The 12,710-nt window shown below is 44.5% G+C and overlaps 1 protein-coding gene across 1 annotated transcript; it reads left to right on the top strand.

Moving 5' to 3' along the window:
- Positions 1 to 1,458: 1,458 nt before the first annotated feature.
- Positions 1,459 to 10,920, top strand: ccm2l (CCM2 like scaffold protein). The gene is made up of 11 exons (XM_083768771.1): positions 1,459 to 1,802; positions 2,204 to 2,374; positions 3,113 to 3,196; positions 3,640 to 3,823; positions 5,393 to 6,150; positions 6,670 to 6,799; positions 6,961 to 7,024; positions 7,663 to 7,813; positions 7,973 to 8,114; positions 9,513 to 9,660; positions 10,162 to 10,920. Exons 1-11 carry the CDS (start codon positions 1,773 to 1,775, stop codon positions 10,292 to 10,294), a joined length of 1,995 nt encoding a protein of 664 aa, XP_083624897.1. The 5' UTR covers positions 1,459 to 1,772; the 3' UTR covers positions 10,295 to 10,920.
- Positions 10,921 to 12,710: the final 1,790 nt, after the last annotated feature.

Raw genomic sequence — 12,710 nt, 5'->3', positions numbered from 1 at the left:
TAATTCAAGAATAGGGTCAGACACTAAAGGGCTCATTGTTCATGTGTTTAATTAACGAGAAAGCAGCATACACATAACTAACATATGGTTGCCTGAAACTGTCATAGTCCCTTGATTTTGTGCATGCCCCCGGAGAAGAATGCCATTAATTGTCATTAGGCCTACCATACAGATGATGAATGTTCCTACATTTCAAATTTGATGCAAGTCTGCTCATATTCATTTGCAAATCGATGCCCTGGCAACACTATAAAAGGCAAGCAGACGGGTGGTGTAAGTGATATTTTGGCGTGGTTTTGTTTTTGAATAAAAGGTTAAAGCACTATATTCAAATAGTGACCATTGCTACCGGGTTTATATATTTTAGGTCAGGTTAACAATTTATGAAATGAGGAGAGAAAGTCCTTAATGGCCTCAATACATAATGCCCCCATTCCCATTATGCAATTAACAGTTTGTTGTTGTGCATATCTGGAACAAGACAAGTCTAATAATGACGTGGCCTCCCTGTCAAACCTTCAACTTTCAATATTAAGTTACTAAGAGTGATTTCTAAGCTATTTAAGCTGGGCGAAACACACAATTTGTTTAGTGGCAAAATTGCATTATACAAACTGATTGTGTGCAAATAAATGCGACACTTATTTGTTCATGGTCCATGGAAACATTAATAAATAGGCTTACCAATCAAATCAGATCTTGTTTATTGAATGAGACTCAAACGTTATCCTTGAAACCTTCTCTCTCCTCTCCTCTCCAGTCTTTGCCACAACACTGCCCCCATGTGGTCAGGTGAAAACGATCATTCTGGATCCAACAAAATTACTACAATTATTATTTCACTAATAAATTTTACTTTTTCTTGTATCTTTATTATTTGTATACATAACAAAAAGTTATCATTATGATAGTATTATATGACCTTTAAAATGCATTGTTGGCATTGGCACCATTGGTCCATCCATTGGATTACGTGCCAATAAAGTTCTGCCAACTCCCCTTCATGATGACTGTTCTGCTTCTTTCACAATAGGAGGCCCGGAACAAGCTGCAATCGTTTAATATCAAATGTATTAACAAACCATCTGAAGATTCGACAGATTCCCGATTATAGAGCTCCTAGCCTCCTCCTGTTTGTGTGTGTGTGTGTGTGTGTGTGTGTGTGTGTGTGTGTGTGTGTGTGTGTGTGTGTGTGTGTGTGTGTGTGTGTGTGTGTATATATCAGGTCAGATGAGAGAATGGACCTTATCAGCCTCTGGTGGAGTTTCCTCTCAATCAGGAAGTGGACTTCCTGTACTTCCTGTTCTCTCCTTTGTGTGTGTGTGTGTGTGTGTGTGTGTGTGTGTGTGTGTGTGTGTGTGTGTGTGTGTGTGTGTGTGTGTGTGTGTGTGTGTCCATGACCACAGGAGAGAAACAGAACAATCACAGTCTGGACAGAGAGAGAGCGCGAAAGAGAGGACAAGAGTGAGAAACCTGAAACGCAAAAACTAAAAATAATATTAGGAGACAAAAAACAGAGAGAGAGAGAGAGAGAGAGAGAGAGAGACAGACAGACAGACAGACAGACAGATGGAAAAAACTGTCTGAAAGACACTATTTCAGCTGAGACTGAAACGCATCCAGGGAGAGTGTCGGCCAACGTGTGCGCACGCGCGAGCGTGTGTGTGTGTGTGTGTGTGTGTGTGTGTGTGTGTGTGCGCGTGTGTGTTGTTCCTAACCAGCAGATCATCATCCTCAGCACAGAGTCAATAGGCCTGTCAGTCACTACAACAATGGAATATGAGCCCAAGAAACCCAAAAAGGTGAGTTTCATTTGTAGTTGTGTTGTGTTGTGTTGTGTTGTGTTGTTTTGTACGAGATGTGAGACTTGACATGAGTGGCGCACGAGTGTGTGTGTGCGTGTGTGCGTGCATGTGTGAGTGTGTGTGAGTGAGAGAGACCTATTATGAGTCTCAGTGGGGAGCTGTCACTGATCCCTACTCTCCTGCCAGTCAGAGCTGTCAAACTACTGGGTGAATGGACATGCACGCACGCACACGCAGGTGCATGCAGACACGCAAGGCATGTGCATACCAACACACACTAAGCAAGTAGAAACAAGCATTTCTCCTGTTATCAGTTACCTCTCTCTCTCTCTGTCCCCTCTTTTTTCTTTCTCTCTATCCTCTCTGTCTATTTCTATCTCTCTCTTTTCTCCTCCCAGGGTTTCACGTCTCCCATTAAGCGGTTGGTGTTTTCTAAATCGGCTCGCAGACAGGCGGAGAGGGGTGGTCCGTTTCCACGTAGACCACTGCACACAGTCCCCCTCTACGCTCCCGACTACCTCATCCACCCCGACAGACTGATCTTTGACTACGTTGAGAAGGAGGTGAAGGTGAGAACAGGACAGGACAGGACAGGACAGGACAGGACAGGACAGGACAGGACAGGACAGGACAGGACAGGACAGGACAGGACAGGACAGGACAGGACAGGACAGGCTTAGGGTTGACGACAGAGTACAGCATCTTGCAATGGGTCTGGTCCACAAGATTCGCTACACCACCAAGATACCCATGTACCTGTCTAAATACTTCCTTAATGTCAACAAATTCCACACCCACAACACCAGAGGCAGTTCAACAAACCATGTGCAACCCAGATTCGGCACAAACAAGGGAAAAGGGAAATTAATTTTGCTCCTATGCCACCAAAATGTGGAACGCCCTAACAGTCATTAAGACATGCAAATCCCTTGACTCCTTCAAAACTGCTCTCAAAGGGCACCTACGAACGGCTGCAATTCGAAACTGGCCCCCGTAAAATTTGAATCCCCACCCACCCTTTTTCCCCCTCACTGTACCTCTATGATGATTTCCTGTTTTGACTATAATAGTAGTGTAAATTCGTACGTCTCTAATTGTTTTGATGAATTGAAAATGGTGGGCCCTATTGTAAACAAGTGTAATGCTTTATGGTGTCGCCCACTCACAGTTACGTTTTTGTATTGAGTTGTACTTGAAATGTACTGTAATTCTGCAAACTGTTAATACATCAATCAATCAATTCTTTCATTACTTTCCTTGGCGCCAACGTGGAAGCTTGCCCTTGAACTTTCTCTCTGTCTTCCTAGTTCCTGGGTCACCTGACCTGGGTGTCGTGTTCTCTGAACCCGTCCAGCCGAGATGAACTACTGCAACTACTGGACACTGCCAGGGTGAGTAGACCATTACCTATCTATGAACACTACTGGACACTGCCAGGGTGAGTAGACCATTACCTATCTATGAACACTACTGGACACTGCCAGGGTGAGTAGAAGATTACCTATTTATGAACAACTACTGGATATTGCTAATAGTAGATAATATATATACCTTATCAATACCTAAATATGTGTACTATGTCCTTACATAAATGATCAATAAATCAATCGTCTGTCTGTCTGTCTGTCTGTCTGTCTGTCTGTCTGTCTGTCTGTCTGTCTGTCTGTCTGTCTGTCTGTCTGTCTGTCTGTCTGTCTGTCTGTCTTTCTGTCTGTCTGTCTGTCTGTCTGTCTGTCTGTCTGTCTGTCTGTCTGTCTGTCTGTCTGTCTGTCTGTCTGTCTGTCTGTCTGTCTGTCTGTCTGTCTGTCTGTCTGTCTGTCTGTCTGTCTAGCAGCAGTTGAAGGTTCTTCCTCTGAAGTTGAGCGTAGAACAGGACTGTATTCTGAGTATGTCAGCTCGCTGTGTGCTTCTCACCTGGAGAGACAATGAGAAACTACTGCTGAGAATCCCAACGCACGAGATTGCTGCTGCCTCCTACCTGCGGGATGATGCACTGCACCTGCTGGTGCTAAAGACAGGTAATCACAGTATTAGAAACTATATTTACTTGCGCAAGCAGAGCGCGCAAGTAATGTTTTCGCCCGGTCTCTTCCGCCGTGACAGCTGTCCCGCCATTCGATGTTTATGCAGAAAAACATCAAATCTGTGCCTGTTTTGCTGGGACCAAATGACCACAAATGACCATATTTCTTACGTCATCATTTAGAGCTAGTCATACGTATACTATATACATAATCAGTCAAAATAAAATAGCAAATTGTGCCTGATCTGCTGGGACCAGAGTACGTGGTGTGTATATGTATGACTAGCTCTTAATGATGACGTAAGAAATATGGTCATTTGTGGTCGTTTGGTCCCAGCAAACCAGGCACAGATTTGCTGTTTTCTTGCATAAACATCAAATGGCGGGACAGCTGTCACAGTTTTTGGCGCAAAGTAACCACAGTATACCGCTAATCAACTTACAACTACACACTTTATACAGTGTCAGTATAGAGTATAGAGTATATATGTATACCTATATAGTATATGCCTATATACTATATATATACTATATATTTCTTACGTCATCATTTAGAGCTAGTCATACGTATACTATATACATAATCAGTCAAAATAAAATAGCTAATTGTGCCTGATCTGCTGGGACCAGAGTACGTGGTGTGTGTATATGTATGACTAGCTCTTAATGATGACGTAAGAAATATGGTCATTTGTGGTCGTTTGGTCCCAGCAAACCAGGCACAGATTTGCTGTTTTCTTGCATAAACATCAAATGGCGGGACAGCTGTCACAGTTTTTGGCGCAAAGTAACCACAGTATACCGCTAATCAACTTACAACTACACACTCTATATAGTATATATGTATACGTATATAGTATATGCCTATATACTATATATATATACTATATATATTTCTTACGTCATCATTTACAGCTAGTCATACGTATACTATATACATAATCAGTAGAAATAAAATAGCAAATTGTGCCTGATCTGCTGGGACCAGAGTATGTGGTGTGTATATGTATGACTAGCTCTTCACCCAAACTTATATAGATAGAAACTTGAATCATACTTAATAATACTAGGTGTTTATATGCATAAAGTAGGTAGGTAGCAAATAGTTACATCTAAAAATTATACATTTCAAACGTTCCTTCACAGAGATACTGAGATTTGACAGTTTACAGCGGTCGAAAGGACTTGCGCGCTCTGCTTGCGCACTAGTTGGCCATTTATGGCCTACTAGTGTGCAACAAGCAAGTATGCACTCGACAGAGTGCAGTTCTAGTTCTATTTATATCTATTTACACTGGTATGGATTGACGGCTATATAGGCGGATAGGCTCACAGTGGTACTGTGAGCTATGCCATGTCTCTCTCACACACACACACACACACACACACACACGCACACACACACACACACACACACACACACACACACACACACACACACACACACACACACACACACACACACACACACACACACACACACACACACACACACACACACACACACACACTCACTCACTCACTCACTCACTCACTCACTCACTCACCCTGACCCCCTGCCAAGGTCTGAACGTGGACACAGTGGTCGCCGGGGGTGACAGTCTGGAGAGAAACGCCGGAGACGCCCACCGCCATCAGACGGTCAGCTGCAACGCCGACCCCAGGCCAGCAGGGGGAACCATGGAGAGGAGGCATACCATCTGTGGGCTAGACTGGAGGCCATCCCTGAGCAGGAACAACAATGCCCAGGACAAAACCCAGAACCTTGACAGAGGAGGAGAGAGAGGAGGTGGAGGAGGAGGAGAGAGGGGAGGAGGAGGAGGAGGAGGAGAGAGTGGAGGAGGAGGAGGAGAGAGGGGAGGAGAAGGGAGTTTGGAGAGGAAGAGGGTCACTGGCAGCTGGGAGAGGAGACCCCAGCAGGCGACCAGTCGCAAACCAGGCAGCTGGGAGAACCGCGGTCGGAGGCCGATGAGCGGCAGCTGGGGGGTGGGGGGAGGAGCCGGGGGAGGTGCGGGCAGCTGGGAGAAACGCTACCGGGCGGCGAGGGGAGGTGCCGGGAGCTGGGACAAGAAGAAGGGAGGGGCGGGAGGAGCGGGAAAGGCGGGTGGCTCGGGGGGAGGCAGTTGGGAGAGGAGGGGAGGAGGAGGAGGAGGTGGTGGTGGCTCGGGAGGGGGGAGCTGGGAGAGGAGGCATGCCTGCACGGGGAGCTGGGAGCGAGGGAAGAGCTACGGGAGCTGGGAGAGGAGGAACCACAACCCACTGGAACCTCAGCCCAGTCCAGATGCTTACTGTAACCTGGTCCTACTGGCTGTGGAGAGCAGAGTGAGCTATGTCTGTCTGTCTGTCTGTCTGTATGCCTGCCTGCCTGCCTGCCTGCCTGCCTGTCTGTCTGTCTGTCTGTCTGTCTGTCTGTCTGTCTGTCTGTCTGTCTGTCTGTCTGTCTGTCTGTCTGTCTGTCTGTCTGTCTGTCTGTCTGTCTGTCTGTCTGTCTGTCAAACATTGGGGGAGGGGACCCACATGCCCACAGGCATAGCTGCAAAATATCATGATGTAATTTATATATTTTTATACTGCCAAGTTAGTTGTATACCTGTGTGCGTGTGCGTGCACGTGCGTGTGTGAGAAACAGTTGAAAGGAGTGACGCTAACTCATTCTGACACACATAATGATGTTATTAAATAGTATGTTGAATTGACCTATATGATGTAATGCCTCATGTTATGTAACTGCTTGTGTGTGTGTGTGTGTGTGTGTGTGTGTGTGTGTGTGTGTGTGTGTGTGTGTGTGTGTGTGTGTGTGTGCGTGCGTGCGTGCGTGCGTGCGTGCGTGCGTGCGTGCAGGACGCGGCAGAGGAGTACTGCTCTCTGATCTGTCAGATGTTTCAGATCATTTATGGACATCAGACTATAGAATGTGTGGACAGAGCAGGTTTCCATCACTCCGTGCCTGATCGCTATTGGCTGCAGAGGAGTGAGTGACAACTGCATTCAACCTTTTAACCAATCATGTGTCTTAATATCCTCAATAGATTTCTTGAATTGATTGACACTCATGACACATAACTTTACTGTCTTACAGGGTTCAAATTAAACATGAGCTTTTCCTCATTCACTGTCTCTCTCTGCCTCCAGGTGACAGCTGTTTGACTGACATGTCTTACAGTTATGACAATGACTTCAGCTGCTGTAGTTCTTAGTAAGGAAGGATCACACACACACACACACACACACACACACACACACACACACGTGCGCGCGCGCGTGAGAGCTCGCTCTATGTCCTTGGGGACGTCAAAGGCACCTTGCCATTAAAATGGGAGTCTGGGGGTTTGAAAGCACTGTGGTGCGTCTGACTTGGTATCTAAACAAACACAGCTGGCCGTGTTCGAATGAGGGAAGCCAGGCATGCAGGGTGGGTGGGATCTTTGGATTACTGCGCTATAGCGACTCCTGGGAGGGAGTAGGACGGAGGTGCTACATCCTCCCGGTGGAGGCTCCTCATTAGCAGGTGAGCCAGTGAGGTACAACAGCAGTGGGGAACACAGAAATGCCTGGCATAACGAGTTGGCATAGCGATTAAGGTATAGGAGTCAAAACAAAAGAATGTTTTAGGTATTGTAGCTCTATGTTACTTAGCCGTGACAATGACCCTTTCCTTCATGTGGACCTGAACAGTGTCCCCACAGGTCCATGTTGACAGGTCTTTATACCATCCTGGTGGGCATGTTTCATTACAACATGGATAGTATGCTGCATAATTATGCATACAAAGCCTAATATAAACCCATGTTCTGTATATGCTCTCTCTCTCTCTCTCTCTCTCTCTCTCTGTAGTGATGGCTCTCAGGATGCGTTTGAGTTGTACTACAGTGAGACGTACAGTGAGAGTTCGTCTGTCTCTCTGCAGGACTCTCACCGTAGTCTAAACAGTGACCCAGGAGACAGTAACCCTGCTCTGCTGCTGATGCAGGAGTACATGATCACGGTGTGTGTGTGCGTGCGAGCGTGCGTGTGTGTGTGTCTTTCTGGGTGTTTCTTACTGTGTGTTTACATTTGTCTAATTGTCATTTCCTGTCTTGACTTTATCCTTTCTTCTGTGTTTCTCTCTAACCACATGCATGTGTGTGTGCGTGCGTGCGTGTAGCTGCGTAGTAAACTGAGCCCTGCAGAGCTGCAGCAGTTTGCTGTCTTACTGAGGGAGTACAGACTGGGATCATCTCATATCAGCCACTTCTGCTCCGACCTGCTGCAGTTGTATGGAGACAACCGCAAGTTCCTACTGCTGGGTGAGACATACACACACGCACACATGCACGCATGCACGCACGCACACAGCTCACACAAAAACATCTTGAAACTGAAAGCCACAAACTCTAATGAGTGGTAAAGGTGAAACCACCTCTTCCTCTTACTGTGTGTGTGTGTGTGTGTGTGTGTGTGTGTGTGTGTGTGTGTGTGTGTGTGTGTGTGTGTGTGTGTGTGTGTGTGTGTGTGTGTGTGTGTGTGTTGTGTGGCCCCAAAGGGGCCCACATGGGGCTGATGTCATGCATTCTCTCAGTGAACTCCCTATGAAGATCCTTCAATACTATCTTATGTTCATATTCTCTGTTCATAATAGCTGAACATTGAAAATAGCAGACGTACAAGCTCACTCATTGCGTTGTGAGTTTGTAGATCAGCTATTTTCTGTGATGACATTTGAAAGTACTCATTTAGCAGAATGTCCCTTAAGTACAAGTATTGAAAATTGGAAATACTCCAGTAAAGTTAAAAATATCCTAAAAAGTGTACTAAAGTTTAGTACTTAGTAAAAAGAATTACACCACTACCCATGCTTAATCCCATACCATGCTAACAGCACCTATACACAGCAACATCCTCAGTGCTGCAAGCTCGCCTGTAGCCGACTGGCTTTGATAAGGAAATGCAGAGGTGTCTGATGTGGCGTTGGTTGCGTTGTCCGACTATTACTAACCCTAACCCTAAATCTAACCCTATCGCCCTAACCTCAGTCTTAACTGGCCACATAAGTCCCTAAACCTCATATCAGTCTTAACTGGCCATGTCAGTCATTTCACTCTCGTGTTTCCTAAATCACAGTGGAGAGTACATGCAGTCAGCTCCAGGCGAGCCTGATTATATTCAAGTCATATTAAGAAACCTTCTGGTGATTATCGGTTGATTATTGACCTGAACACTTGAAGCGGGTGCACCAAAAGTCACCTTTTTGGTGGACTACTCCTTTAAAACCCATTCTGGACGGCAACCCTTTTTGGTGTTTTAACTAAGCATTGTTATACTTTCGCTATTGAAAAATAGCATATCTACATAGCGTGCCACCGAGTGGCGCGCTACGAGCTTGTAGGTCTGCTATTTTTTTTAAATTGTGAAAATATGCCTCAAATCTTTGAATAAATATTGTTACAGAGTGAACATTTTAACTCAATTCTTTGCTTCTGGGTTGGGGTCCCTGGAACAACATATTTTCAGATGGGGGACGGAGGCATATTACATATAATCTTTGGGGTCCTTGACATGAAATATTGAGCACCACTGATACAGAAACATGAGGTATTTCAGAAAACTGTCAGGATTTTGAAGACATTTTTTAAATTTCGACGTCAGGCCTAAGGTTATATGTCCTGAGCCAGACCTGTAACAGTGGTGAATGTGGTCTATTCCAGGCATGCGTCCATTCATTCCTGATAAGGATGTCGGAGCGTTCGAGACGTTCCTGGAAGGCATTGGGATCAGAGAGGGAGGGATTCTAACGGATAGCTTTGGACGCATCAAACGTAGCATGAGCAGCACGTCAGCCACCGCCATGCGAGGGTGCGTTGTTTGATTTCACGATGATATATATTATGGTTATATTGACACTATAACTATTGATGGTATAAATTGTAGTTGGTTGATTAAACACTGTATTTTGCGTACCAGGTCTTATTACTTAACTTAAGACCTGGAGGCGTGATCAATGCCATTTGGCTATTCTGAGTGGCCAAAGAGCATTGACCACGCCTCCAGGTCTTAAGTTAAGTAATAAGACACTTAAGACACGTACTAAGTACGTAAATAAGTACTTAAGACACGCAAAATACAGCCCTATATAGTGAAAGTAGCACACCACATTGCGTCGTGATTAAATACTGTGTGACCTTGTAGATTGGCTTTTTTTTTTTTTTTTATATCTATCAAAAACATTATGCTTCATCATGATTTGACAAATGCAAAAAGTAATCGATAGAATAATCGCTAAGGAAATTACCTTAATATAGTAGTTTGCATTGATATGACATTGAATACAATTTGACATTGATTGTTGTTGAACAGATATGACAGCTGGTCATTGCCCTCAGGCTCCCAGGAATTTAATCAACGCATGAGTGACATCACACATGACATCGAGGCCCTGGGATTCCAGGACACGCATGACGACATCGAGGAGGAAGATTACTATCTATGATAGAGGGACGGGTGCAAAGAGGGAGAGAGAGGCAAGGGAGTAGAGAGAAAGAGAAAGGAAGGAGAGAGAGGAAGAGAGGGGGAAAAGAGGAGGAGAATAGGAGATACATGTATACACTGACAAGATACATTTGAGTAAATCTACGACCTATGAGCTAAAGTGGATTTCGGCAGTGGAATCAAACTCTGACTGTATATCCTGTACCAACAGCCATCCAGAACACTATGTTGATATACAACCAATGTAAAAATAAATATTTCTCAGAGAGTCTGTAAACGTCTGTGTAGTTTTGGGGTTTTGAGATCAAATCTACTTTGCCTCTAAATGACATTATGAGCACATGCCAGTGTCTCCTAAAAAGCAATTATTTTCCATTTGTGGCTCTGGGCCAATAGCTTGTCAGATGTTCTGAGAGAGTTGTTGACAAAGAGCAGGAATAAAACCTAATTCATACTGTGTCGCACGACAGTGTCGTGTTCTGAAATTAGCATCCACGCACGGCACGCTGTGAGCTTGTAGATCTGCTATGAATCAGGCTTTCAGGCTGTGTTTCCACCAAAGCATTTGTGTGGGTGGGGTCTGTTTCTTAGAAAAAATATCATATATAATTTTGCAATATTCAGTCATACCCAGATTGGAATCGCATGTTTAGGGGCATCAGGGGCATCAGGGCACACCTCAAGAATGATTGACAACCCAGGGTAGACGGCAGGCCTGGCAGAAACGATGTGCACCCCATTTTCCGCACACTTTTCTAGTTATTATTTCATACTTAATAGACTGCAGGTCACACTTCCTGGCAGAGTTATGCAAAGCAAAATTGAAAGCATGGACCTAGTTGAGCTATCATTCAGGACCTGGTGTACAGTAAAACCATTACAGAAGTGTTGAAAGAATGTCATAAAATGTGACACAAATGACTGTCATACCCATGATCAACACAAGAGGGCGACTCAATCCATTCTAAATGTCTGACAGACAGTCTACACTACAGGTAATATGCACATGGTTGTATTAGCCCTACATATGGTATTAGCACCATTAGCTAATTAGGTAAGAGAAACCATTAGCAATAATGGCTAGAGCTTTATTCAGAGAGAAGAGAAGATGTTTGCAGGGGACAGAATACTCAGGATCAGGAGAAGATTGTTTTTGTAACCCCCCCACCCAATCTGTCTCCCTCCACTGTGCTGGAGGGAGAGAGATTCAGATCGAATCAGGTCAGCATCATGACCTTTCCCATGATGCATTATAGCTTCTCTGCACTGTGATCAAGTGGGGGATAGAGAGAAAAACAACGAGGGGGCTAGAGCAAAGAGTTCAAAAGTGACAGAAGTAAGGCAGAGATCTCAAAGGCTTGTATCACCCTGCTTACTTGTTTAATAAACAAAATGTGTGTATTGTTTGCGTCGGAGTTGCTAACTGTGTATGTGAAAGCATGTATGTGTGACGGGAAGGAAATACCAGTGGCAATGATGTTGTGGGTGTGCGCTCAGGGCAGGCACATGTGCACAAGCTGCACAAATATGAGACAAACTGATCCCTGACTTGGGTGCTGCCTTTAATTGGTTAATTGCTTATATAAACACACGTGCAATATTGTGCAGTATATATGATCATTGATATCAAGATTACTAGATCTGATATTGCAGGGATGGTCTGGATGATGGCAGGGATTACCGAGCACTAATCTGATGATCAACAGTGTATGCACTATACTCTAACCCTGACACGCATGCATGCACAAACACACACACGTCACACACACACACACACACACACACACACACACACACACACACACACACACACACACTCCCTGGAGTGTGCAGCCCATTTGACACACTGAAACCTCACCAAGGTTCCATAACAGAGAACCAGGCCAGCTCTGTAAACAAAAGGAACAGATAGGCAGTCATGGATATTCCCCAATACAAAATGGTTTCTTCTAAGAACAATGTTTAGAATATAGACCAACGTTGGCCAAAATAATATAAACATTATATTTTCAAGATATTTGGAAATTATGTATTTTAAGTGGACACATTCAAATAAGGGTCCAATCCAGGCCAGAAATTGCATTACTTTAGGCCCTAAACCTAAAGTAATGCAATTTCTGGTCTGGATTGGACACCAAAAAACACCAAGGCCAAATTACACTAATGACCCTAAAGTTTAGGGTCATTAGTGTCATTTGGTTTTGGTGTTTTTATTATTGAAGGAATGCCCAAATCCCAGGTCAGGAAGGCCATCAAATAAAACAAAATGTGTAAGTTAACTTTAATTTGAATGCATTTTATACAAGCCATGAGGCCCATAGGGCAGGAGCCTATCTCCTGTTTCTGTAGCATGAGGCAGCTCGATGTAAAAGTACATCCCCTGGATAAGATATGACGCTGTCGCAGGTTTTTTGATT

The sequence above is a fragment of the Protomyctophum parallelum genome (genome assembly GCF_964188405.1).
Source record: "Protomyctophum parallelum genome assembly, chromosome: 7".
NCBI lineage: Eukaryota > Metazoa > Chordata > Actinopteri > Myctophiformes > Myctophidae > Protomyctophum > Protomyctophum parallelum.
This window is presented reverse-complemented; position numbering and strand designations above follow the sequence as displayed.

Coding starts and splice junctions, on each gene's coding strand:
- ccm2l (XM_083768771.1), top strand. CDS start 1,773: ATGGAATATGAGCCCAAGAAACCCAAAAAG. Junction 3,197..3,639: donor AACTACTGGACACTGCCAGG/GTGAGTAGACCA, acceptor TCTGTCTAGCAG/CAGTTGAAGGTTCTTCCTCT. Junction 9,661..10,161: donor TCAGCCACCGCCATGCGAGG/GTGCGTTGTTTG, acceptor GTTGTTGAACAG/ATATGACAGCTGGTCATTGC.